Source organism: Choloepus didactylus, chromosome 15 (assembly GCF_015220235.1).
Source record: "Choloepus didactylus isolate mChoDid1 chromosome 15, mChoDid1.pri, whole genome shotgun sequence".
Taxonomy (NCBI): domain Eukaryota; kingdom Metazoa; phylum Chordata; class Mammalia; order Pilosa; family Megalonychidae; genus Choloepus; species Choloepus didactylus.
Genome location: NC_051321.1, coordinates 29143081 through 29171051, shown reverse-complemented (window position 1 = coordinate 29171051; position 27971 = coordinate 29143081). Strand labels below are relative to the sequence as shown.

The 27971-nt window shown below is 39.1% G+C and overlaps 1 protein-coding gene across 1 annotated transcript; it reads left to right on the top strand.

The window, feature by feature from the left end:
• The first annotated feature begins 4 nt into the window (after positions 1 to 4).
• Positions 5 to 27844, top strand: GSTO1 (glutathione S-transferase omega 1). Its single transcript, XM_037804576.1, has 6 exons — positions 5 to 151; positions 346 to 454; positions 5428 to 5650; positions 8204 to 8302; positions 26726 to 26832; positions 27609 to 27844. Exons 1-6 carry the CDS (start codon positions 118 to 120, stop codon positions 27760 to 27762), a joined length of 726 nt encoding a protein of 241 aa, XP_037660504.1. The 5' UTR covers positions 5 to 117; the 3' UTR covers positions 27763 to 27844.
• Positions 27845 to 27971: the final 127 nt, after the last annotated feature.

Genomic DNA, 27971 nt, shown 5'->3' with positions numbered 1-27971 from the left:
CGGGTCACTACGCCTCCGCGGGCGCTGTGGGAGGGAGGGGTCACCTAGTTCTTAAACATTCTGCCAACCCGGGAGCGGGAGCCGACCTCCCAGCAGCTCGGTCTGCGCCGCGTCGCCATGTCTGAGGGGTCCACCAAGAGCCTGGCGAAAGGTGAGGTCGGACCGCTGCGGGGGTGGGGGTGCTCTCGGCGACCCCGGGACCCGCGTCCGGGGGTAGCGGCTCCGGGAACTGGCGGGGGCGGCGGCGCGCGGGACCTCTTTGCGGCTGGCGGGGGGCGGCGGGAGGGTGAGGGGCGCGAGCAGCCTTTGGGGCCGTAATCTTCTCCCCTCCGCCATCCTCCGCAGGGAGCGCGCCCCCAGGGCCGGTCCCGGAGGGGCTGATCCGAATCTACAGCATGAGGTTCTGCCCGTTCGCCCAGAGAACCCTCCTGGTCCTGAAGGCCAAGGGAATCCGGTAAGTACTGAGGCCGGGGCGGGAACTCGGATGGGTCCTGGGATCTTTTTTATTCCAAAGTAAACTATTCTCAGCTTTTTTTGGGGGTAGTGGCCGCGGTGGTAGTGGAACTAGAAAATTACGGAACTTCTATCGGGGGTGGGGGAATGCCACATACTCCACCGGTTTGAGACATCTTATTTAATCAACCATTTTATAGATCCGAAAAGCTCCAGTAAAGTTAGTGATTTGCCGGAGGTCGCAGGCAGAAGCTTTTTTAGCCTTGGTAAATCTCCTGATAGGTCCGCTGCTGCCCTTTCACTTTCATGCCCCTGTGGCTTGCGGTTCTTGTCTGGCTTGTCCTATATTGTTTGCTGTTATTCCGAGTATATACATGGGCTCTCCTCAAATAGTTGGCTGGTAATTCCCCCCAGGATAGAATTTAGACCTTTACCCTCCTAACAGAATGCTGAGTTAATCCTACAGTAAATATTTACATTGACTTGGTTCTTGGTTGAGTCAAATAAAAGGAAGCACCTATGCGAAAAAAGTCCATCCTTTGCAAAGCTTCAGCTTTGAAACTAGCACGTTATTGACGTATGGTGTATGCACAGAAAATATGCAATAATAACTTGGCCTTTCTCTGTCGCCAAGTATCTTATCTGAAAGGCCTCCCTTATAATGAATGACCTTTGGAATCTGTAGAATGGACATTACATAACCTAGGCTGTAGACAGCACTGTGGAAGTTTTAAATATAAGCCCATTTTCAAGGAATTTTCCATCTGTCTGCTTAGGGTTTGTAAACTAATTTTAGTCTTCTAAGAGTACAGTTAGGCCGGCAATACTTTTCCCTAAAAGAAATGTAAGATGCACTCTAAAGAAAAAAATATAAAGTATTTTTGGATTAGCCATCATTTCACTTAGATTTGCATCTCATTTGGATAAAATTATAATTCTGAACACATAATGAAATATTCATCATTTAGTAAAGTGTATCTAAAACGGTATTTGCTGTGTTAGAACTCTTTCAATTGTGATTAACAGAAACCTAATCCAAACTGAATTAAAGAGAGACATAAACTCATAATTGAAAAGTAGTCCAGGGCAGGACATAACAGGATTGCAGGGTTTATGTTCCCAACTGGAGAACTCTGGGTTGAAAATAACCTACTTTAATTACTAGAACAGTTTTTCAAAGGAAAATAGAAATGAGGTACTATATTTTGACCAGATTATACAACCTAGCAAAGCATGGTTTCCTCTAAAGGGTGCTTCTTCCAAACTGTTCTGGCAATGTGTGTCATTTGTTGGCTCACGATGCCAGATCACCAAAATGCAAGTGTGTTCTGAGAGCTTTATCACAAAAGCCCAGGATCTACCTTTTGTTTTCATAGTATAAAATTTCTGAAATGATATTGGTTCCTTGGCAGGTAGCCTGTGTTCTTTGCAGTGGTTGGCATCTGAGTGCCCAGTATCTGTCAGCATATGAACCTCATAGTACACACACATGCACATGCAAACACTAGTGTTCACACTGCTGTTCCTTTGTTCCATGGGGAATTACATCTTTAAAACCCCAAACTCAGTGCTGTTCTAGCTAGTGCTGTGGATTTGGAAAAAGGATATGAAAGGTGTGTTGGTTTTTATTATTTTTGAGTAACTGATCTACTCTTTTGAACAATTATCCAGCTTTGACAATTATAAGAAGCTTTTATTTATCTTGTTTCCTGTATAATCTCCGGGCAAGATATAAAATAGATAAAATTACAATTTGAATATAGTCTGAGCATCACCTATTTTCTTCCCTTCTGGTTTACTTTGGATGATTTACCCACCCACTATTTTTTTTTTAAATATCAAAGCATGGAGATTTAATATAAAAATTTACTTGATGGGTGGATTTTTAGAATTCCTTAATATCCTCATAAAAAGCAAGGAACTTTTTATTCAAATTAACAAAAAGAATTGAATTTTATCATGTTGATTCTTATACATTGGAGAGTGGACACATTCAATTATTTGTTTCTTGTAATTCATAATTAAAATAATTAAGCCAATAATGGAGGATCTTATTGACAGTCTTGAAGCATTTCTACTTATTTATTCAGCAAATATTCATTGAGTCCCTACTTGAAACTATTTTTATTTCTTCATAGCATTTGTATCTATCTGAAATTCTGCTCTTTTACATGTTTATTGTTTATGAATATGAACAAGACACACAAGAGCCCTACTTTCGTGGAGCTTAAGTTCTAGGTAGATGACATAATAAATGCATAAATAAGTGAGCAAAATAATTTCAGAAAGATACCAGTTCAATGAAGCAAGTAAAACAAGATGGTCATGTAATAGAGATGGGGCAGCAGATTGAAGTCGTGCTCAGGGAGGGTGTTTTAATTTGCTAAAGCTGACGAAAGGCAATATAGTAGAAATGGGTTGGTCTTTATAATGGGGATTTACTAACTTACAAGTTTACAGTTCTGAGACCATGAAAATGTCCAAATCAAAGCAAAAGCATCATCAGATGATATCTGGACGCCTCTGTCCCATGGTGAGGCACATGGCTGTGGTCTGCTGATTCTCTCTCTGGTTCTGTTGTTTTCAGCTTCTGGCCACTCTTATCTGTGGCTTTCTTCTTGTTTTCCGTGTGTCCTTTCTCAGCTTCTGTCTCTCTTGGCTTCCCTGGCTTTTTTTATCCTCTTGTAAAGGCTCCAGTCAGAGGATTAAGACCCACCTGGTGCATCAACTGAAATAACCTAATCAAAAGGTCACACCCACACCCACAGGAATGGACTAAAAGAACATGATCTTTTCTGGGGTACACACAGCTTCAAACCATCACGGACGGCCTCTCTGAGGATGTGGCATTGGGTCTGGGAAGATCTGGGAGAAGGCTTTTCCAGGCAGAGGAATAGCAAGCACAAAGGCTATAAGATGGAATGTGTTTGTTAAATTTAAGGAATATAAAAAGCCAGTGTGAAGAAGAACGAACTGGGAGGACTTATGCTTCCTGACTTTAAAGCCTACTGTAAAGCCACAGTGGTCAAAACAGCATGGTATAGCATTGGCACAAAGATAGACATATTGATCAATGGAATCGAATTGAGAATTTGGAAATAGACCCCCAGATCTATGGTTGACTGATCTGTGATAAGGCTCCAAATCCACTGAACGGGGATAGAACAGTCTCTTCGACAAATGTGGCTCAGAGAACTGGATATCCATATCCAAAAGAATAAAAGAGGACCCCTACCTCATACCCTACACCAAAATTAACTCAAAGTGGATCAAGGATTTCAATATATGAGATAGTACCATAAAAGTCCTAGAAGATAATGTAGGGAAACATGTCCAAGACCTAGTCATAGGAGGTGGCTTCTTAGACCTTAAACCCAAAGCACAAGCTACAAAAGAAAAAATAGATAAATGGGCACTCCTCAAAATCAAAAGCTTCTCTACCTCTCAGTAATTTGCCAAAAAGGTGAAGAGGCAGCCAATGCAATGGGGGAAAATATTTGGAAACCGTACATCTGATAAGAGACTGATAGCCTGCATATATAAAGAAATCCTACAACTCAAGGACAGTAATACAAACAGCCCAATTATAAAATGGGCAAAAGATATGAAAAGACATTTTTCTGAAGAGGAAATACAAATGTCTAAAAAATATGTGAAAAAATGTTCATATTCACTAGCTATTAGGGAAATGCAAATCAAGACCACAATGAGATATCATCTCACACCAGTAAGAATGGCTGCCATTAAACAAACAGGAAACTACAAATGCTGGAGAGGATGTGGAGAAACTGGAACTCTTATTCATTGCTGGTGAAAATGTATAATGGTATAGCTGCTATGGAAGACAGTTTGGCGGTTCCTCAGAAAACGAGATATGGAGTTACCCTATGATCCAGCAATTTCACTTCTCAGTATATACCTAGAAGAGCTGAAACAGTGATGTGAACAGACATTTGAACACTGATGTTCATAGCAGAATTGTTCACAATTGCCACGAGATGGAAATAATCCAGAGGTCCTTCAACAGACGAGTGGATAAACAAAATTTGGTACATACATGTGGTGGAGTACTATGCAGCAGTAAGAAGGAATGAGGGCATGAAACACATGGCAACATGGATGAACCTTGAAGACATAATGCTGAGTGAAATAAGCCAGACACAAAAGGAGAGATGTTGTATGTTACCACTAATGTGAACTCCTAAACAATGTAAAATCAGTGTTTTATTATGTAGAGTATAGGGGACCTAGAAATAGAAGCTAGTGAAGGGGGAATGATAAGCTAATATGGAGACATGATAACAAGGGTGAGCTTAAAGATATGGGAATGGGCAGGGGGTGATTATGGTTCATTAATGGGATTATAAGTATCAGTGCTGCATTGAAGGCAAACAGGATCGAAAGTGGTTGTTTAAAGGCATGTAACCCACAGAGTAGCACTACAAATATAAATAAGTGTTTGCATTATAAAAAAAAAAAAGCCATTGTGGCCAGATCATAATGTCCGAGAGAAAGTCATAGGAGACAAGTCTGACAGGTAAGCAGGGACCAGATCAAATGTGGCTTATATGCCATGGTAAGGGGTTTGGGTTTTATCACCTTTGCAACAAGCAACAGTTGAAGGGTATTAAGCATGAGAGTGGTCCGATCCAATTTGCTTTTGTAAAAGCTCTCCCTGGCTGTGTGTGGCATCAGAGAAGCCGGTAGGGAGGCTGCTGTAGAGGTCCCAGTGAGAGCTGATGTTTTAGACGCTATGGTAGTGGTGAAGTGGAGAAGTGGATAGAGTCCAGATATGATTTGGAGTTCGAACTGACAGATCTGCTGGTTGATTTAACTCAAGGCAAGGTGGAATCAAGGCTGAGTCAGTTCCCAGGTTTGGGGTCTGATCAGCTAAGTGGATGGTAGGGCCAGTGAAGACTGATTCAAAAGTGTAAAATATTTCACTCTCTTCATCATCATCTGTGTGTCTTTCAGGCATGAAGTCATCAACATCAACCTGAAAAATAAGCCTGAGTGGTTCTTTACGAAGAATCCCTTTGGGCTGGTACCAGTTCTGGAAAACAGTCGAGGTCAGCTCATCTACGAATCTGCTATCACTTGTGAATACCTAGATGAAGCATATCCAGGGAAGAAGCTATTGCCAGATGACCCCTATGAGAAAGCTCACCAAAAGATGGTCCTTGAGTTATTTTCTAAGGTGGGTATAATAGAAATTTCATCTCCTATTTGAAATATCTTGGGTTTTTAAGCTAAACTAATGTTGTCATTTATGGTTCAGTGGTTAGGGAGAGGAAAACAAGAGAAGAATCTGTTGTCAGCTCCAACATGTGCTGCAAGCTCTTTCATGATAGGGTTCCCATTTACCTCTCCAACATTACCCCTCTTCATGCCTGACATTTTATATTCTAGCCATGCTGCATTTTTCAGTTTTCCCAAATTCGCCATCTCTCACATCACTTGCTAAAAGGTTGTTCTCCCTTCCCACTTTGTCTGTCTCCAAATTATTGTTTATGTGTCTGCTCAGACAGTGCTGCCTTCCAGAAGCTTGCCCACACTGGGTCAATGCCCCAGCTATGTGTTCTCCTAACATGTTACCTGTCCCTCTCATGTCACATGAGACTGAGCTCCTTGAGGTAAGGGCTGTGTTGTAATCATGTTTGTTCACTGCCTATGTTGGTGACCAACTCTGCCACTCCCTAGCTGTGTGAATCTAAGCAAGTTACTTAGTATTTACTCTCTGTGCCTCAGTCCCATCATTTGTAAAATGGGTATAATAATTGTTGCTGCCTGGTAAGATAAAAATGAGTTAATAAATATAAAATACCTAGAGCAGTGTCTGATACATGGCAGATACTCAGCATTGGCTCTTACTGTTATTTCAGGGAGCATCTGCTGTGTTGGCAGGAGCTCTCAGCTGACTGAATAAATGCCATTCCTGTAGAAGAATCGTTTGCATTTTAATTAGCACCAGTGTTGTGGATTAGTTCAAACAATCAGTATTAACAAAGAAATGACGAGAAATGAGTGTTGAGACACCAAGAATAGCAATGCCAGATTATATTTCTATAACCTTGTTATATTGGTAGTATGGTCAATGTATTATAAAGAAATATTTTGTATCTAGAGAAAGAAATGGTTAAAGAAGTACCTAGAAGATGGGAGGGCCTTATAAGGAGAACATACTGTTTTAGTAGACATTGTAGAGGGAAGCTGATGGGGAAGGAAGAGGGAGGTATCTGGCTTAGGATGGGGGTGAAAGAGGGGACTGCTGTCAGAGACGATGGAAAGGGGATAAATACTAGATTTATAAGATATTGGAGAGTTAAAAGTAGAGATTCATTTTTATTGTACTGTCTAGAAAGAAAATGAGCTAAAAAATAAAGTTGGAGATGTCTGCCATTAGTTTCCTGCTCACATTTGGGAAAGAGGAAGCCTTATGTCCCACATGAGCCTGGCTTCCTGGTAACAGCCAATTAGACCAGAAATCCACCCCACCCCCACCCTGCACAGCACTCCCCACCACACCAGGCCACTCATCTTTGCTCCTGAGAATCTGGACCTGAGACAGTAAAGGTGTGGAGCTTTGACGCTGTAAACTCACATATCAGTGGAGACTTGACATAACAAAACCAGGTAAAAAAATTTTTTAGAAAAAACCAGGTAAAAAAATTTTTTAGAAAATTTTTTAGAAAATGTCTGCTTCACATGTGAAGCAGACATTTATAGAGAATGTGAAGCAGACATTTATAGAGAAGCAAATATGAAAGAAGCAAAGCCCCAGATGGAAATGTAGATGGAAGGGCTGCTTGCAAACTCTAATTCTAATGAGGCCAAGCTCTGCTGACATCCATTGGATTTCGTGAGAGTCTCTTGTATTTCTACAAGGGCCTTGTATTATGTAAACTAGGATGAGTGAACTTCTGTCTCTTGCAATCAGATGATACCAAAGGCCAAAGTATTTAACACATGAACATCTCCACCACAAGCATTAAAGCATCTGTCACCATACCTGTTGAATCTTCAGGTTGTCAGCCCATTTTGAATATACTTCTTCTGCCGTCCCCAAGGTAGAAACCAAAAAAAAAATTTTTTTCCCAGCTCCCTTTAGCAGCTAGGATAGAGGCTTGTGACTTAGGCTCTTCTTGTCAGATGCATACATGCTAGACTTCAATTCAGAAATGAGCAGCGTGAAGAAATAGGCTTGGTGACAGTCACTGATCCTGCTGGTGAGAGTAGCAGTGGAGCTCCCCAGGAGCAGTGGTGGTTGCAAGATAACAGTCAGGAGTAGAAATGCATTGGTGCCGGTGGCCTTAGTGATCAGCTATGACTCCAGTTTCTGGCAGCAGCACAGACTGTGGCATTTAGCAGTGGCCTTGGCAGCAGTGGCACTTGCCATCAGGTGAGTTTGGAGCATGATTTTGGAATGTTCCAGCTTAGTTCCAAGCCTATTTGTTCAGCCTCCTCACAATTCTCTGAGCCCCTCAGTGTCCTTTAAAGAACTTTTTGGCTTGAACTTGCCAGCGTGGGTTTGATTATTTGCAACGTAGAAAATCCTGACCAACACAGCATCTTAGACTACAAAACTGTTTCCAGAATCAGTCCATGACCCTGTCGTGGAGATTCAGTGCATCCTTGAAGTTTCTAGAACTCTCTGACACCAGGACTGTGAGAGTTCTAGCACATTTGTCTGTGGAGGGGCCAGATATGGTTAGTCTCAAACTTCTAAACTAAGAAATTTTTCTTTATCTAGGTACCACTTTGGGTAAAAAACTTTTCTGGAAGACAAAATAATGAAGATTGGTCTGACCTAAAAGAAGAATTTTGTAAAGAACTCAACAAGCTAGAGGAGGTAATCAATTGATTCTCTTACTTTTTATCAGAGTAAATGATCAACTGTGTCTACTCTCCTCTTCTTTCTCCTCTTTTTCTTCATACTCCCATATTCCAAGTCATTTTATGGCAATTAGAAATAATATCAAACAAGAAATTTTAGTCTACAACAGATTGCAATAAGCTGTTCTAAGATATATACCAAAACATGTAAAAATACTTTGTCATGGGCTTGCTTCTCAAATATTTTAGTTATTGCTGTTTTAATTTCCTTGGCTGCTCAAGCAAATACCATTAAATGGGCTGGCTTAAACAATGGGAATTCATTAACTCACAGTTTTGAGGCTCAGACAAAGTCCAAATCAAGGCAACATCAAGGTAATGCTTTTTTCCTGAAGGCTGGTGTTCTGGAACTGGCTGCTGGCAATCCTTGGCCCTTCACTTCTCTGTCACATGGCAATGCAGATGGCGGCCTCTCTTGGCTTCTGCCTTCTTTTCAGGGTTCCATTGATCTGGGCTTCTGGCTGCTCCCTCTGTGACTTTCTGTCTGTCTCAATTTCATTCTGCTTATAAAGGACTCCAGTAATAGGAGTAAGACCCATCCTGGGCTGCATCTTAACTGAAGTAACCTCATCAAAAGGCCCTACTTTCAGTGGGTTCAACCCACAGGAATGGATTAAGTTTAAGAATATATTTTTCTGGGCTATGTACTACTCCAAACCACAACAGTTACACTGAAACTAAATCAACAAGGAGATAAGAAAATTTCACCCACATTTCTACAATTGTTCACCTGTTTTCATTTTTCCATGATTGTTTCCAGTCCTCGACCCTATAGTTTTAAGAAATAATTTGCCGTAACTATAAGCAGAGCATGTATGTTGTGTGTTCTTTCCCTCGACCCACGACTTAATGTTATATAATCACATTTACCACCACAGTTTCCGTGACCCATACACACGTGCTTGAGGATGAGCTTCCTTGGGGGAGAGCTGCAATTCGGGCCTTATTTTAGAGTCTTTCTTTTGAACTTGAGGTATTCTAATCACAGTCAGGTTGAAGTTTTTACTGAGGGAAGACAGTTCTGTGTTTTATGGAATGAATCCTAACATTTTACTAGTAAGTATGAAGTTTGCTGTAGGTTTTATCAGAGACCTTCTTTTCATGTTAAGATGGCTCTCTTCCGTTACTAGTTTGCTAGTCTTTTTAAAGTCATGAATGAATGTTGAATTTTATTGAATTTTTTTTTTCCATATCCATTGTCTCTTTTGAGATGTTCATAGATTTTTTTCTCTTTTAATCTGGTAAATATGGTGCTATTCACAGATTTTTTTGGTGATGAACTATCCTGGCATTACTGAGATAAAACCTTCTGTTCTCAATGGATTTTCATATACACTATAGAATTATTTAATATTTAAAGGATTTTTGCTCCTACATTCATAAATGAGATTGGCCCATATTTTCTATTTTTGTATCCCTATTTGATTTTGTATCCAGGATATTCTAACTTCTAAAATCAGTTGAGTAACTTTACCCCTTTTTCTAATCTCTGAAAATTGGCTGTTTCAGTAAAATATTTGAACCTGGTATCTTTCTGTGGATAGATTTTTTATTACCAATTCAGTTTCTTTAAACATTATGTGTTTTGGGTTTTTAAAAAATTTATTCTTAAATCAATTTTGATAATTTATATTTTTCTTGAAAATTATCCATTTAATTTAAGCTTTCAAATATATTGGCATAAAGTTGATCATAATGTTTCCTTAGTTTCAAAATCTCTACATATCACTACATATGTATGTGTTTTCATTCCCAATATAGTGTTTTTTGTGTCTTTTCTCTAGTTTTCTGGATAAGTATTGTTAGATGTGTATTTTATTAGTTTTTCAAATAATCAGTATGTGATTTTCTTAATCCTCTATTATTTGTTTTATATCTCATTATTTCCAGTTTTTATCGTTTATTTCCTTTTTTATAATTACTTTAGATTTACTGTTGCTCTTTTACTAGCCCTAAGTTGAGTACTTAATGCATTTTTTCCAGTCTTCTTGAATTTCTTTTTAAATTTAATTTTATTGAGATTGTTCACATACCATACAATTATCCAAAGATCCAAAGTGCACAATTAGTTGCCCATGGTACCATCATACAGCTGTGCTTCCATCACCAAAATTTTTTTTTCAATTTTTAGAACATTTTCATTACTCCAGAAAAGAAATAAAGACAAAAAAAGGAAATTCAAATCCTCCTATACCCCTAACCACTCCCCCTTCATTATTGACTCATAGTATTGGTATAGTACATTTGTTACTGTTAAAATGTTACTAACTATAGTATATAGTTTGCAATAGGTATATTTTTTCCCTATGTACCCCTCTATTATTTTTTTAATCTTCATTTTATTGAGATATATTCACATACCACGCAGTCATACAAAACAAATCGTACATTCGATTGTTCACAGTACCATTATAGTTGTACATTCATCACCTAAATCAATCCCTGACACCTTCATTAGCAGACACACAAAAATAACAAGAATAATAATTAAAATGAAAAAATTAAAGTAAAAAGGAACACTGGGTACCTTTGTCTGTTTGTTTGTTTCTTTCCCATATTTTTCTACTCATCCATCCATAAACTAGACAAAGTGGAGTGTGGTCCTTATGGCTTTCCCAATCCCATTGTCACCCCTCATAAGCTACATTTTTATACAATTGTCTTCGAGATTCATGGGTTCTGGGTTGTAGTTTGATAGTTTCAGGTATCCACCACCAGCTACCCCAATTCTTCAGAACCTAAAAAGGGTTGTCTAAATTGTGCGTAAGAGTGCCCACCAGAGTGACCTCTTGGCTCTTTTGGAATCTCTCTGCCACTCAAGCTTATTTCATTTCCTTTCACATCCCCCTTTTGGTCAAGAAGATGTTCTCTATCCCACGATGCCAGGTCTACATTCCTCCCCGGGAGTCATATTCCACGTTGCCAGGGAGATTCACTCCCCTGGGTGTCTGATCCCACGTAGTGGGGAGGGCAGTGATTTTACCTTTCAAGTTGGCTTAGCTAGAGAGAGAGGGCCACATCTGAGCAACAAAGAGGCATTCGGGAGGAGGCTCTTAGGCACAAATATAGGGAGGCCTAGCCTCTCCTTTACAGCAACCATCTTCCCAAGGGTAAAACCTATGGTAGAGGGCCCAACCCATCAAACCACCAGTCCCCTATGTCTGTGGTCATGTTAGCAACCATCGAGGTGGGGTAGGCTAATACCCCTGCATTCTCCACAGGCTCCTCAAGGGGGTACTACATATTTTTTTCCCCTTTTTTTTTTTTTTAACTTTTTTTTCTTTTTTAAATCAACTGTATGAAAAACAAAATACAATAAAAGAACATTTCAAAGAGACCATAACAAGGGAGTAAGAAAAAGACAACTAACCTAAGATAACTGCTTTACTTCCAACCTGTTCCTACTTTACCCCAAGAAAGTTACCTAATATAACAACATTTCTGTGAACTTGTTCCTACTATATCCATCAGAAATTAACAGACCATAGTCATTCCTGGGCATCACCAGAACGTTGAATAGCTTATCTGTTCTTCTTGGATTATTGTTCCCCCTTCCTTAATTGCTCTCTATCGCTAGTTCCCCTACATTCTACATTATAAACCATTTGTTTTACATTTTTCAAAGTTCACATTAGTGGTGGCATATAATATTTCTCTTTTAGTGCCTGGCTTATTTCGCTCAGCATTATGTCTTCAAGGTTCATCCATGTTGTCATATGTTTCACGAGATCGTTCCTTCTTACTGCCGTGTAGTATTCCATCGTGTGTATATACCACATTTTATTTATCCACTCATCTGTTGAAGGACATTTGGGTTGTTTCCATCTCTTGGCAATTGTGAATAATGCTGCTATGAACATTGGCGTGCAGATATCTGTTCGTGTCACTGCTTTCCGATCTTCCGGGTATATACCGAGAAGTGCAATCGCTGGATCGAATGGTAACTCTATATCTAGTTTTCTAAGGAACTGCCAGACTGACTTCCAGAGTGGCTGAACCATTATACAGTCCCACCAACAATGAATAAGAGTTCCAAGTTCTCCACATCCCCTCCAGCATTTGTAGTTTCCTGTTTGTTTAATGGCAGCCATTCTAATCGGTGTTAGATGGTATCTCATTGTGGTCTTAATTTGCATCTCTCTAATAGCTAGTGAAGCTGAACATTTTTTCATGTGTTTCTTGGCCATTTGTATTTCCTCTTCAGAGAACTGTCTTTTCATATCTTTTGCCCATTTTATAATTGGGCTGTCTGTACTATTGTCATTAAGTTGTAGGATTTCTTTATATATGCAAGATATCAGTCTTTTCTTGGATACATGGTTTCCAAAAATTTTTTCCCATTGAGTTGGCTGCCTCTTTACCTTTTTGAGAAATTCCTTTGAGGTGCAGAAACTTCTAAGCTTGAGGAGTTCCCATTTATCTATTTTTTCTTTTGTTGCTTGTGCTTTGGGTGTAAAGTCTAGGAAGTGGCCGCCTAATACAAGGTCTTGAAGATGTTTTCCTACATTATCTTCTAGGAGTTTTATGGTACTTTCTTTTATATTGAGATCTTTCGTCCATTTTGAGTTAATTTTTGTGTAGGGTGTGAGGTAGGGGTCCTCTTTCATTCTTTTGGATATGGATATCCAACTCTTCCAGCCCCATTTGTTGAAAAGACCGTTAGGACTCAGTTCAGTGACTTTGGGGGCCTTATCAAAGATCAGTCGGCCATAGATCTGAGGGTCTATCTCCGAATTCTCAGTTCAATTCCATTGATATATATGTCTATCTTTGTGCCAGTACCATGCTGTTTTGACAACTGTGGCTTTATAATAAGCTTCAAAGTCAGGGAGTGTAAGTCCTCCCACTTCGTTTTTCTTTTTTAGAGTGTCTTTAGCAATTTCAGGCATCTTCCCTTTCCAAATAAATTTGATAACTAGCTTTTCCAAGTCTGCAAAGTAGGTTGTTGGAATTTTGATTGGGATTGCATTGAATCTGTAGATGAGTTTGGGTAGAATTGACATCTTAATGACATTTAGCCTTCCTATCCATGAACATGGAATATTTTTCCATCTTTTAAGGTCCCCTTCTATTTCTTTTAGTAGAGTTATGTAGTTTTCTTTGTATAGGTCTTTTACATCTTTGGTTAAGTTGATTCCTAGGTACTTGATTTTTTTAGTTGCTATTGAAAATGGTATCTTTTTCTTGAGTGTCTCTTCAGTTTGTTCATTTCTAGCATATAGAAACATTACTGACTTATGTGCATTAATCTTGTATCCCGCTACTTTGCTAAATTTGTTTATTAGGTCTAGTAGCTGTATTGTTGATTTCTCAGGGTTTTCCAGATATAAGATCATATCATCTGCAAACAATGACAGTTTTACTTCTTCTTTTCCAATTTGGATGCCTTTTGTTTCTTTGTCTTGCCGGATTGCCCTGGCTAGCACTTCCAACACAATGTTGAATAACAGTGGTGACAGTGGCATCCTTGTCTTGTTCCTGATCTTAGAGGGAAGGCTTTCAGTCTCTCACCATTGAGCACTATGCTGGCTGTGGGCTTTTCATATATGCTCTTTATCATATTGAGGAAGTTTCCTTTGATTCCTACCTTTTGAAGTGTTTTTATCAAAAACGGATGTTGGATTTTGTCAAATGCTTTTTCAGCATCTATTGAGATGATCATTTGATTTTTCCCTTTTGAGTTTTTAATGTGTTGTAATACATTGATTTTCTTATGTTGAACCATCCTTGCATGCCTGGAATGAACCCCACTTGGTCATGGTGTATGATTTTTTTAATGTGTCTTTGGATTCGATTTGCAAGTATTTTGTTGAGGATTTTTGCATCTATAGTCATTACGGAGATTGGCCGGTAGTTTTCCTTTTTTGTAGCATCTTTGCCTGGTTTTGGTATTAGATTGATGTTAGCTTCATAAAATGAGTTAGGTAGTGTTCCATTTTCTTCAATGTTTTGAAAGAGTTTGAGTAAGACTGGTGTCAGTTCTTTCTGGAAAGTTTGGTAGAATTTCCCTGTGAAGCCATCTGGCCCTGGGCATTTATTTGTGGGAAGATTTTTGATGACTGACTGGATCTCGTTGCTTGTGATGGGTTGATTGAGGTCTTCTATTTCTTCTCTGGTCAGTCTAGGTTGTTCATATATTTCTAGGAAATTGTCCATTTCCTCTACATTATCCAGTTTGCTGCCATACACTTGTTCATAGTATCCTCTTATAATTTTTTAAATTTCTTCAGGATCTGCAGTTATGTCACCTTTTTCATTCATTATTTTGTTTATATGGGTCTTCTCTCTTTTTGATTTTGTCAGTCTAGCTAGGGGCTTGTCAATCTTGTTGATCTTCTCAAAGAACCAATTTTGGTAATATTTATCCTCTCTATTGTTTTTTTTGTTCTCTATGTCATTTATTTCTGCTTTAATCCTTGTTATTTCTTTTCTTCTACTTGGTTTGGGATTGGTTTGCTGTTCATTTTCTAGCTTCTTCAGTTGATCCATTAGTTCTTTGATTTTGGCTCTTTCTTCCTTTTTAATATATGCGTTTAGTGCTATAAATTTCCCCCTCAGCACTGCTTTTCCTGCATTTCATAGGTTTTGGTATGTTGTGTTCTCATTTTCATTCGTCTCTATATATTTAGCAATTTCTCTTGCTATTTCTTCTTTAACCCACTGATTGTTTAGGAGTGTGTTGTTTAACCTCCAGGTATTTGTGAATTCTCTAAGTGTCTGATGGTTATTGACTTCTAATTGTATTCCATTGTGGTCAGAGAATGTGCTTTGAATAATTTCAATCTTTTTAAATTTATTGAGGCTTGTTTTATGTCCCAGCATATGATCTATTCTGGGGAAAGTTCCATGAGCACTAGAAAAGTATGTGTATCCTGGTGATTTGGGATGTAATGTCCTGTATATGTCTGTTAAATCTAATTCATTTATCAGATTGTTTAGGTTTTCAGTTTCCTTATTGGTCTTCTGTCTGGTTGATCTATGTATAGGAGAGAGTGATGTGTTGAAGTCTCCCACAATTATTGTGGAAACATCAATTGCTTCCTTTAGTTTTGCCAGTGTTTCTCTCATGTATTTTGTGGCACCTTGATTGGGTGCATAGACATTTACGATTGTTATTTCTTCTTGTTTTATTGCCCCTTTTATTAGTATGTAGTGGCCTTCTTTGTCTCTCAAAACATCCCTGCATTTGAAGTCTATTTTATCTGAGATTAATATTGCTACACCTGCTTTCTTTTGGCTGTAGCTTGCATAAAATATTTTTTTCCAGCCTTTCACTTTCAATTTCTTTGTGTCCCTGTATCTAAGATGAGTCTCTTGTATGCAACATATTGATGGTTCATTTTTTTTGATCCATTCTGCGAATCTATATCTTTTAATTGGGGAGTTTAATCCATTTACATTCAACGTTATAACCGTGAAGGCATTTCTTGAATCAGCTATCTTATCCTTTGGTTTATGTTTGTCATATATATTTTTCCCCTCTCTCTATTAATATCCTTTATTGTATCCATACCGAATCTCTTTAGTACTGAACCTTTCTCCAAGTCTCTCTGTCCTTTCTTTGTTTCTCTGTCTGTAGGGCTCCCTTTAGTATCTCCAGTAGGGCAAGTCTCTTGTTAGCAAATTCTCTCAGCATTTGTTTGTCTGTGAAAAATTTAAGCTCTCCCTCAAATTTGAAGGAGAGCTTTGCTGGATAAAGAATTCTTGGTTGGAAATTTTTCTCTCTCAGAATTTTAAATATATAATGCCACTGCCTTCTCGCCTCCATGGTGGCTGCTGAGTAGTCATTACTTAGTCTTATGCTGTTTCCTTTGTATGTGGTGAATTGCTTTTCTCTTGCTGCTTTCAGAGCTTGCTCCTTCTCTTCCGTGTTTGACAGTGTGATCAGAATATGTCTCGGGGTGGGTTTATTTGGATTTATTCTATTTGGAGTTCGCTGAGCATTTATGATTTGTGTATTTATGTTGTTTAGAAGATTTGGGAAGTTTTCCCCAACAATTTCTTTGAATACTCTTCCTAGACCTTTACCCTTTTCTTCCCCTTCTGGAACACCAATGAGTCTTATATTCAGACGTTTTATATTATCTGTCATATCCCTGAGGTCCGTTTCGATTTTTTCAATTTTTTTCCCCATTCTTTCTTTTATGGTTTCATTTTCCATTCTGTCATCTTCCAGGTCACTGATTCGTTGTTCAACTTCCTCTAGTCTTGTACTATGAGTGTCCAGAATCTTTTTAATTTGGTCAACAGTTTCTTTAATTTCCATAAGATCATCCATTTTTTTATTTAGTTTTGCAGTGTCTTCTTTATGCTCTTCTAGGGTCTTCTTGATATCCTTTGTATCCCGTACTATGGTGTCATTGTTCATCTTTAGTTCTTTGAGTAGCTGCTCTAGGTGCTGTGTCTCTTCTGATCTTTTGATTTGGGTGTTTGGTCTTGGGTTATCCATATCGTCTGGTTTTTTCATATGCTTTATAATTTTCTGTTGTTTTTGGCCTCTTGGCATTTGCTGAACTTGATAGGTTCTTTTAGGATTTGCAGACCAATTGAAGTCCTTATCTCTAATTTATCAGATCTACAGCTTCGTGGAGTACACTTTCTCTAACTAACCAGCAGGTGGCGCTCACGAGCCACCTGTTCTCCACAAGCCAGTTCTCCCCTGCTTTGCCTTTGTGGTGAGTGGGGGAGTGAGTCTTGTGGGGTCCAATTGCTGTACCAAGCTTGCGTGTGTAGTGGGTGTTGCCCACCCTGTATATGGGGCGTGTTTCTGGGCAGTCAGGGATGGGGGGTGGCTCTAACAATCAAATCTCCCTGGTGATCCTGGAGTTTTAAAGCTGCTGCAATAGTCTAATCCTTCAGTTCAGTCCTGCCACAGTTTGTCTCTGCCACTGACCCACAAGTCCTTGGTATTGGAGTATGGCTCCTGAGACTTGCAAGTGGGTCCCTCTTCCAGGCCGTGCACCCCGTGGTCCTCTGTTGAGGGATGACTGTGCTATGTTGCAGGTGAGTGCTGTCCCCCCAGGGCGGTTCTGGGCTGCTGGGATGTGTAGGGAGGCTCCCAGTCTGCTGAACTGATGGCTGAGTGGGGCTTTGTTAATTCACACTGCTCCACCTTCCCAACTCTGGGACAGTCAGCTGAGGTTGCAGGGAAGGCTAATGTCCACGCCCAGTTTTGTGGTGTATGCCTGTTATTTGAAGCACTTCCGTCACACTGGGTTGTCTGGGGCAGCTCTGGGCTATGGGGCTGGCGATGGGCAGGAGTGTTTCCTGTCCACCAGGATGATGGCTGTGAGCGGACGCCCCCCTTTTCTTGGGAAGTTGTGGTGTTTAGTGAATTTTCTCAGCCACTGGATTATTGCCTTTTGTCTCAGAGCTCTCTTAGTTCTGCTCTTGTCTTGACCTGCCCAAATTGCAAGTCTTTGAAGCTTTCTGTTCTGGGCTTCTTAGAGTAATTGTTTTAGAAAAAGAAAAAAGGATTAAAAAAAAAAAAAAAAAAGGGCCCTCCTCACAGATCTAATGGGTTATTGAAATGCTAAGAGACAAAGCAATTAGGGCCATTAAGGAAAGGTCCACAGGGCAGAGAGATCAGCTTTTCTTCGGGATTTGCATATGAGCCTCAGGGCCTGAGCTCTGCCCTTCCCTTTTCTATGTTCACCAGAACTCCAAAAATCCTCTGCTTTTATTTTGGAGTTTTTTGTGCTGTTTTTTTCTATACCTGTCTCCTCTCTGCTGGGCTGGCTGCTCTCAGATTCTCTGGTGTCTGGTCTCAATCTATCTGGTTGGAGTTTGGATCAGTAGAATGAGTTTCCGATAAGAGCTGCCACTGCAGTTCTCCCTTCTCCTTCCCGGAGCTGACAGCCCCTCCTCCCATGGGACTGAGCCTGGCAGGGAGGGGTGCGGGTCCCCTGGCCACAAAAACTTAACAGATTTCGCTGATCTCAGCAGTTCCACGTTTTCATGAGTGTTGTATGAAGTATGCCCAAAGTCAGATTGCTCTGTGGTGTCCAGTCCACGCAGTTCCTGGCTTTCTACCTACTTTACTGGAGGAGTAACTAAAACATACAGCTCACCAGTCTGCCATCTTGCCCCGCCTCCGCTACCCCTCTATTATTAACTTCTAGTTATAGTGTCATATATTTGTTCTAGTTCATGAAAGAGATTTCTAATATTTGTACAGTTATTCACAGACATTGTCCACCACAAGATTCACTGTGTTATATATTCCCATGTTTTAACCTCCAACTTTCCTTCTGGTGATATACGTGACTTTAAACTTCCCCTTTCCACCACATTCACACACCTTAGCCCTCACAATAACATGCTACCGTTACCTCTGTCTATTTCCAAACACTTAAGTTTAACCTAGTTGAACATTCTGCTCTTAATAACCTTGTTCTGTATCCTGGTAACTTATATTTCATGTCTATGAGTTTACATATTATAATTAGTTCATATCAGTGAGACCATGAAGTATTTGTCCTTATGTGTCTGACTTATTTCACTCAATGTAGTACCCTCAAGGTTTCTTCATCAGTCCTTTCTTTTTTTTAAAGATGGTTTTGTTCATCCACCATATTCTCTGTCCTAACTAAACAATTGATGGATCCCTGTATAGTCATATATTTATGGATTCACCACCATCACCACTACATATATAAGGACATCTCCATTTCTTCCACAAAGAAGGAGAAAGAGTCAAAGAACATAAAGAGACAAAAGAAAAATAAAAAGAAAGAAAAAAACCATGACAGCTAAAAGGCAACAGAAGGAAAGATAGAGTTAACCTATAGTAGAATAAAAGTCAGACAACATCACCAATGCCAAGAGTCCCATACCCCTCCCTTATGTCCCTTTCTTAAAGGCATTTAGCTTTGGTACATTGCCTTTGTTACATTAAAGGAAGCATAATACAATGTTTCTGTTAACTATAGTCTCTAGTTTGCATTGATTTTATTTTTTTTCCCCAATACCACCCTATTTTTAACACCTTGCAAGGTTGACATTCATTTGTTCTCCCTCATGTAAAAACATATTTGTACATAATATCACAATTGTTGAGCACTCTAGGTTTCACTGAGTTATACAGTCACAGTCTTTATCTTTCCTCTTTCCTTCTGGTGTCCCACATGCCCCTAACCTTCTTCTTTCAGCCATAGTCACATTCATCTTTGTTCAGTGTACTTACATTGCTGTGCTACCATCATCCAAAATTGTGTTCCAAACCTTTCGCTCCTGTCTTTTTCTATCTGTGTAGTGCTCCGTTTAGTATTTCCTGTAGCGCAGGTATCTTATTCACAGACTCTCTCATTGTTTGTCAGAGAATATTTTAAGCTCTCCCTCATATTTGAAGGACAATTTTGCCAGATATAGGATTCTTGGTTGGTGGTTTTTCTCTTTCAGTATCTTAAATATATCACATCACTTCCTTCTTGCCTCCATGGTTTCTACTGAGAAATCCACACATAGTCTTATGACGCTTCCTTTGTATGTGATGGATAGCTTTTCTCTTGCTGCTTTCAGGAGTTCCTCCTTGTCTTTGACATTTGATAATCTGATTATTAAGTATCCTGGCATAGGTCTATTCAGATCTGTTCTGTTTGGGGTATGCTTATGTCTTTCTTAAGAGATGGGAAATTTTCAGTGATTATTTCCTCTATTATTGCTTCTGCTCCTTTTCCCTTCTCTTCTCCTTCTGGGACACCCATGACATGTACATTCATGCGCTTCATGTTGTCATTCAGTTCCCTGAGACGTTGCTCATATTTTTCCATTCTTTTCCCTATCTGTTCTTTTGTGTGTAGGCTTTCAGGTGCCTTGTTCTCCAGTTCTTGAGTGTTTTCTTCTGCCTCGAGATCTGCTGTTGTATGTCTCCATTGTGTTTTTCATCTCTTGTGTTATGCCTTTCATTTCCATAGATTCTGCCAGTTGTTTTTTCAAATTTTGGATTTCGACCTTATGTTCGCCGAGTGTTTTCTTTATAGCCTTCATCTCTTTTGTTATATCTCCCCTGAACTCATTGATTTGGTTTTTGATTAGATTTAGCATATGTCTTTGAAAATCTTTAATTGATTGTTTCATTAAAGTGAAACAGTATCTCAACTGTATCTTGATTGAGGTGTAAGTTTGTTTCTTTGACTGAGCCATATCTTTGTTTTTCCTAGTATAGATTGTAGTTTTCTATTGTCTAGGCATCTGGTTTCCTTGATTACCTCAGTCAGATTTTCACAGACCAGAACGGGTTCAGGTCTCAGAATGGGGTTATACTTAGGGTGTATCTTAGAGGAATGACAGACTTTCCTTTGAGGTCTCCAATAGCTGTGCTTTTCCTAACCTGTCCAGCAGGTGGCGCCTGTCAGCCTGTCGTTCCTGACTGGTGTAAGGAGATGTGGCTGCTTCAGTTTCTGTTTTGGCTGTTTTTCCCCAGGCTCTGGGGTCTGGTTCTGAAAGGAAAGCTGGGCCCTACCTCCTTACTCTTAGGGAAGATACATCCCCTAGGGGGTTATCATCTGCATTTGAATTGTCTCTCTGATTCTGTTATCTCCACCCGTCTGGGTCAGAGCACTGTGAACTGAAAATGTCTGCAGCTCTCCTCTGAGCCCTCAGGTTGAGAGAGAAAAAAAGGGACAGAAAACCCCCTTTTAGAGCCGTACACAGCCCCCCAGTTTCACTTGTCGGCCAGAGGTAACACCTGGTCTTCTAGCCTCCCCCTCCCGGGACACATGAGTCTTCTGGTTCTTTAAGGTCAGTCATCACTAAAAGCCTCTGTGTGCTTGTTGGGGGTTTGTAGCTTATATTCAGCAGTCCACATTTGTTAATTAAAACCCCAGTTGGAGCTTGGTTGAGCTATATTCGCTTGCTGGGAGAGTGCTACTTTCTACCACAGCGAGGTTTTGCATCTCAGCCTGCCATTGGGGGAGAGGGCTCCTGGCACATTTCTGCAGGTTTTACTTACAGATTTTATGCTGCAATCTCAGGCATTCCTCCCAATTCAGGTTGGTGTATGATGTGTGGACAGTCACAGTTGTCCCCCAGCAGTTATTCCAAATTATTTACTAGTTGTTCCTGGTTGTTCATTAATTGTTCCAAGGGACTAACTAAATTCTACTCCTCTCTATGCCGCCATCTTGCCCCCCTCTTGTTGAATTTTTAATGCATTAAAAATTGAATGCATTAAATATACATTTACCTCTAAATACCACTTCAGCTTCAGCCCACAAATTTTAGTATACAGTATTTTCATTGTTCAGTCGTAAATATTTTTTGCCATTTCCTTTGTGATTTTTTCATTGCCTATGAATTATTTGAGTGTACTATTAATTTTCCCAAACTACCTTTTTGCTATTTTCTAATCTTATTACGGTATGCTCAGAGAATGCATGTAAGTTATCATTTATTCAAAGGTTACCTTTGTGGATCCACTTGGCAGCCTTGTAAAGCCTATGAGCACCTTCTCAAAATAATGTTTTAAAATGCATAAATTAAAATACATATCACTGCCCCACCCCAATCCAGATGGTAGAGTGAGGCACATCAGGGCTCCGTCCCCCCATAGAAGCTTTGAGCAACTAGCAAGAATTGACAAACATCTTTCTCGGGGCTCCAAAAAACATTTAAAGGACTGCTGTAAGAGGGCGAGCATTTGTGCCTGGCTCAGTCTGTCTGATGGTGGCCCAAGAGACTCACCATCCCAGAACTTGCCCTATGTGTAGTAAGCAGCTCAGAGCTTCTCTCATAGAGTGCTGTAGGAGTGCCGTAAAGTCATGCTACCTGGGGCAAGGTAGTGCTGGCTATAGGACATACAATGTAGTGCCTGGGACCATAAGGAGACTGTTTCCTAGGGAAGAGGGGACATTTGTAACTGTAAATATGGAATTCCTAGGGCTATGCATGCATGCCCCAGACAAGATGAATGCCACAGACAAGACATATAAACAGAAAGGATCAGGGAGACCCCTGTGCTTTGTATGGACAAGCCCTGAAGGAGAGTACTTGCACAGGTCAATCTGCAAAGACTGGGAGAGGTGTTTTCTTTTTTTCCCTTCTTCCTTTTTTTTTTTTTTTTTTTTGTTAGCTCCTAGCATATAAGGAAAAGTAGGTCATAACATTTAGCTGGATACAATCTTTTAACAGATGCATAGTCTAAATTTCAGGCATAACACATTACATTATCAGAATGTCCAGGGCTGAACAAAAGTTTATAAAACATAGCAAAAATCAGGAAGTGATGGCCCAGGCAAAGAAGATTAAAGCTTTAGAAACCATCAAAGGAGGACAAAACCTGGGGTGTTCCAGGCAAAGACTTTAAAAACATGGTCATAAATATGCTCAAAGAGTTAAAGGAAAACGTGGACAAAGAATTAAAGGAAATCAGGAAAATGGTAGGTGAACACAAAGAGAATATCAGTAGAGAAATGAAAATTATGAAAAGGAACCAGAGCTGAAGACCACAGTAACAGCAATAAAAATTCCCTAGAGGGGTTCAACAGCAGATTGGAGCTGGCAGAAGAAAGAATCAGTGAAATCATTCAGTCTGAGGAGCAGAAGGAAGAAAGAATAAAGAAAAATGAACAAAGCCTAAGGAACCTGAAGAAAAACATGAAGTGTACCAGTGTACGCATTGTGAAAGTCGTAGAAGGGAAAAAAGGGAGGTGGGGGGAGGCAGAGAGAATATCCAAAGAAATAGTGGATGAAAACTTTCCAAAGACATGACTATGCACATCCCATATGCTCAGTGAACTCCAAACAAGATAAACCCGAATAGACCCACACCGCCATGCTATAATCAAACTAATGTCAAAGATAAAGAGAATTCTGAAAGCCACAAGAGAGAAGCATCTCATCATGTCCAAGGGAATCTCAGTAAGGTTAAGTGCCAATTTCTTATTGGAAACCATGGAGACAAGAAGGCAATGAGAAGACATATTCTGATGAAAGCAAAAAAAGTTGCCCACTAAGAATTCTGTATCTGACAAAACTATCTTTCAAAAATGAGGGTGGAATTAAGAAGTGCCCAGATAAACAAAAGCTGAGGGACTTTGTCACCATTCAACTGCCCCTACAAGAAATTCTAAAGGGAGTTCTCCAGGTTGAAAGGAAAGGACAATAGACAATAGATTGAAGCCACATGAAGAAATAAAGATCTCAGATGGCGGCAATGACATGGGTTAATATAAATGCCAGACATACTGTGTTTTTGGTTTTTAACTCCAGTTTTTAGTTCCTATAGGTTCTAATAGGAAAATGCATAAAAATATGATAAATCCATGGTTTTGTACTCATAATGTATAAACATGTAATTTGAAACAAGAACTTCTTAATGGTGGGGAGATGAAGGGGTGTGGGAACAGAGTTTATGTATGCTATTAAAGTTAAGTTGGTATAAAAGCAAATGATTTGATTTAGAATGTTAAATTTAAACCCTATGGGACTAGAAAGAAAATATTGGAGAATATGCAAACTCTTGGAGACTGAAATTAGAGTACAAGTTGCCAGGGGTGAGGGGCAGGGGGAATGGGGAGTTGATACATAATGGGTATAGGGTTTCTGTCTGGGGAGATGGGAAAGTTTTAGTGATGGGAATTGGTGAGCGTGCCACAATATTGTGAATGTGATTAATCTCATTGTATGTTTGAGAGTAATTGTGATGGGAAAGTTTATATTGTATATATGTTCCCACAATTTAAAAACAAAGAACAAACAACTAAAAAGACAATGACATCTAAATGCAATACAGGATCCTGGATGGACTCTAGAAAGGAGGAGAAAAGGCTCAAAGGGACACTATTGGGACATAAGAAAGAAATGAAATATATACTGTAAGCTTTATATCAATGATAAATTGCTTGAAGTTGATAAATGCACTGAGGTGGTTACATAAGTGAATATCCTTGTTCTTAGGAAATATACATGGCAGTATTAAGTGTTAAAGGAGCATAATGTATACAACCTATACTCAAGTGTTCAGAAAATGGAATGATAGATGGATAGAATGATATGGCAAATGTGGCATGAAGTTAAAATTTGTGGCTCTGGATATCTGGGGGTAGGTGGGTAGGGGTATGTTGGAGTTCTCTGTATGGGGTTTACATTATTTTTTAAACTGTCCTGTAACTTAATTCAAAATTGAAAGTTGAAATAACAACAACAATAATGTATAAGTTTAACAGTATTGTGGTTTATTGCTTTTTTCATAATGGAAAGATGTGCTAAATTTCACTTTACGGTTAGTGGGGACAAAAGATGTAATTTTTTTCTTCATCCAGGGTCACAGAGTCTAGGTTAAAAACATATACTCTAACATGAGTAGTCCCATTTCCTTGTTTTACGCTGCTAAGAAGGTAATTCCCTCTGTCTGAAACTACCCTACTTAAATTTATTTGTACATAGTGCAGCCACTGTGGAAAAAAGTCTGGCAGTTCCTCAAAAAGTTAAACATAATTATATAACTTGCCAGTTCCACTTCTAGGTATATATCAAAACAATTGAAAACACAGACTCAAACAGATACTCCTACACGATTGTTTATGGCAGCATTATTCACAACAGCTAAAAGGTATCGACAGTTCAAGTAGTCACCAACAGATGAAGGGATAAACAAAATGTGGTATATACATACAATGGAATATTACTCAGACATAAAAAGAAATGAAGTTCTGATATATGCTACAATGAGAATGAACCTTGAAATAATTGAGTGAAGTCAGTCAGACACAAAGGACAAATACTGTATGATTCCAGTTATATAAAATATCCATAATAAGCAAATTCATAGAGACTGCAAGTAGATTAGAGATTATAGTGAGCTAGGGAATTATTCCTTAAATGGTATATTGTTTTTGTTAGGCGTGATGAAAAAGGATGGTAGTGAAGGTAACACAACATTGTGAATGTAATTAATCCACTTAAAAATCATGTTCTAAATATGTTATCACATACAATTTAAAAAAATATTTGTACATAATTTAATTACTAGGCCCTGCATTGTAAGGACTGATTCAGACATTAATTCATTCAGCAATTTTGAGTGCCTGCTAATTGTTAAGGCAGGAGCTTTGCTGGAGAATGTGGGAGGTGAAGGGTAAAATGCCATCCCTACTCTTTACATTATTATAGTTTAGTAGTAGATAGAAGACAAATACTCAGGGAGACATAAACAATCAGTCTACAAGGCAGGATGTAATATGAGCCATGAGAAAAACTATGAAAGTTTTATAAGGGGTAAGTTGGTTTGGTGTTGGTTTAATTAGCCAGATAATATTCCCATTTCTCCCCTTTGGCAAAACCATAATACTGATTCACTTTCCTTAATTTTGCAACCATGCTATTTGTGCTTGGTTTTCAAATTATTTTTTTTAGCATCTGTTTAATAGTTAACTCAGTCATTTTCCAGTATTTTTTAAGTAAACTTTTTATTGAAGTATTACATGTAGGAAGGTATCCAAAGCATAAGAGTACAGTTGATGAATTTTCACAAAACCAGCCATAGAACCAGTACCCATATCAAGAAACAGAATATTCGTTTTGCCTATTTTTGTTCTTTATACAACTGGCTTCTTTAACTCTTAGGTTTTGAGGTTCAGCTACATTACATGTAGTTCATTCATTCTCTTTGTATAGTATTCCAAAGTATGATCGTACCATAATTTATTTAACCATTCTGCTGACGGACGATAAACATTCCCATGTTTGGACTATTAGAAATAGTGCTGCAGTGAACATTCTTGTGCGTATCTTCTGGTGAACATATATTCCCCTTTCCACGGAATAGAATTGCTGGGTTGGAGCATGCATATGCTCAGTTTTAGTAGATACTGTTATAACATGGTTGTATCAATTTGCACTCCTACTTGTAGTGGTTCCCCACCATTGCTAACTTTGTCTTGTTCATTTAGTCATTCTGGTGGGTAACCATAGTTGGGTATATAGTTGCACTGCTTTTTGATTTTCATGTGCCGTTCCCTAATGACAAATGCAGTAGAGCATCTTTTCAAATGATTATTGGCCATTTGAGTATCCTCTTTTGTGAAGTTCCACAATTGCCCATTTTTCTGATGGACTGTTTAATTTTTTTCTTACTGACTTCCAAGGTTCTTTCTATATTCTGAATACCAGTCTTTTGTCAGGTATATGTATTACAAAGAACTTGTACTCAGTGGTTTGTTTTATTTTTCTGAACTTTCCAGTTTATTTTGTTGATTGTTTTGCTTTGTCTCAAACAGACAGATTCTAAGCTTAAACTAATCAAATAGACCCCAAAACAACTTTAGTATGGCAGAGTGAAAGCTGCTGCTCCTACTAACTCTATTTAATTTGCCTTCATCATTTCTAATGATGTCTTACTAGGTGCATAAATAAGAAGTACTCTCATGCTAATTTTCAGGTGCTGACCAATAAGAAGACAACCTTCTTTGGTGGCAGTTCTGTTTCTATGATTGATTACCTCATCTGGCCATGGTTTGAACGGCTAGAAGCCTTGGAGTTACATGAGTAAGACTGCATATTTCGTATCATAGTTGGAACAGTACATATTGGCCTTTTTTTCTGAACAAAAAGTATTTAATAAAACTGAGATGAGTAGGACAAGCAGACAGGAGAGTCTTGGGCTGTCGAGGACATGTCACATACCTACACTTGCCACTTACCCCACCCTGGGGGGCACATCTTCTGTGACATTATAAAATGTTTTAAAAGTAACTTACTCCTTCCCTCCTGGTTAAAAATCCATAAGGATGTGAGCTTTTATGAGGGTATCTTTTCAGGACTGTATGACCAATTCTACCTCCCATATACCGTAAACACTTCTCTTTCCAAACTCCATCCTTCAAAGGAAATTTTAGATGTGTTAGTTATTTCGGCAGTCTGTTGGCAGCCACCTAGGCTTCCTCCCACTTCTTAAAGCTATGCTCCGTTATTTTAGTTATTTTAATCTGGCCGTAGAATAATAAATATTTAACATTCTTGCTTGTTTTCAAGTTCTCATTTTAGAAAGTTATCAGTTTCTGTTAGGACGAGAACCTGCCCCGGTACCACTTCTCATGCTAACTGAACAAGGCACTAGTTTCAGATTCCTCTGCTATAAAACAAAGACCTCTAAAATAGCCTCCAAATCTAATATTCTATGATTATGTGCATCTTAAGGAATATTTTAAAAGGTTAGAGAAAAACAAAGTGAAACTGCACAGGGATAATAATGATATATGGAGACTTTGGATGCTTTCCTATTTAACCTTGCTCACACCTTTTATACTTTCCTTCTCCCACAGGTGTGTAAGCCACACTCCAAAACTTGGGCTCTGGATGGCAGCCATGAAGAAAGACCCTGCAGTGTCAGCCGTCCTCACCGATGTGAAGGCTTATCGAAGTTTCTTAGATCTCTACCTGCAGAACAGCCCCGAGGCCTGTGACTGTGGGCTCTGATGGGGGCAGGAGTCAGCAGTGAAGCTCTGTCTGATAGTTTCCTTCACTTAATATGAATAATAATATGCTTCTCTTTTACCAAGTGCTCTCATGTCATTGGATCACCTCTGATTAATGTGTCATCATGGTCTAAGTGGGGGATTCCCCAGGGCCCTCCTGTTGGTTGAATTTTCTGTCTCAGGGTACTCAGTGACTCTAAGGGTTCTGCC

Bases quoted from the DNA above. Each gene is read 5' to 3' on its own strand.
- GSTO1 (XM_037804576.1), top strand. From the start codon at position 118: ATGTCTGAGGGGTCCACCAAGAGCCTGGCGAAAG. The intron at 455-5,427 runs GTAAGTACTGAG...TGTGTCTTTCAG, and splicing joins CTGAAGGCCAAGGGAATCCG to GCATGAAGTCATCAACATCA. The intron at 8,303-26,725 runs GTAATCAATTGA...GCTAATTTTCAG, and splicing joins AACTCAACAAGCTAGAGGAG to GTGCTGACCAATAAGAAGAC.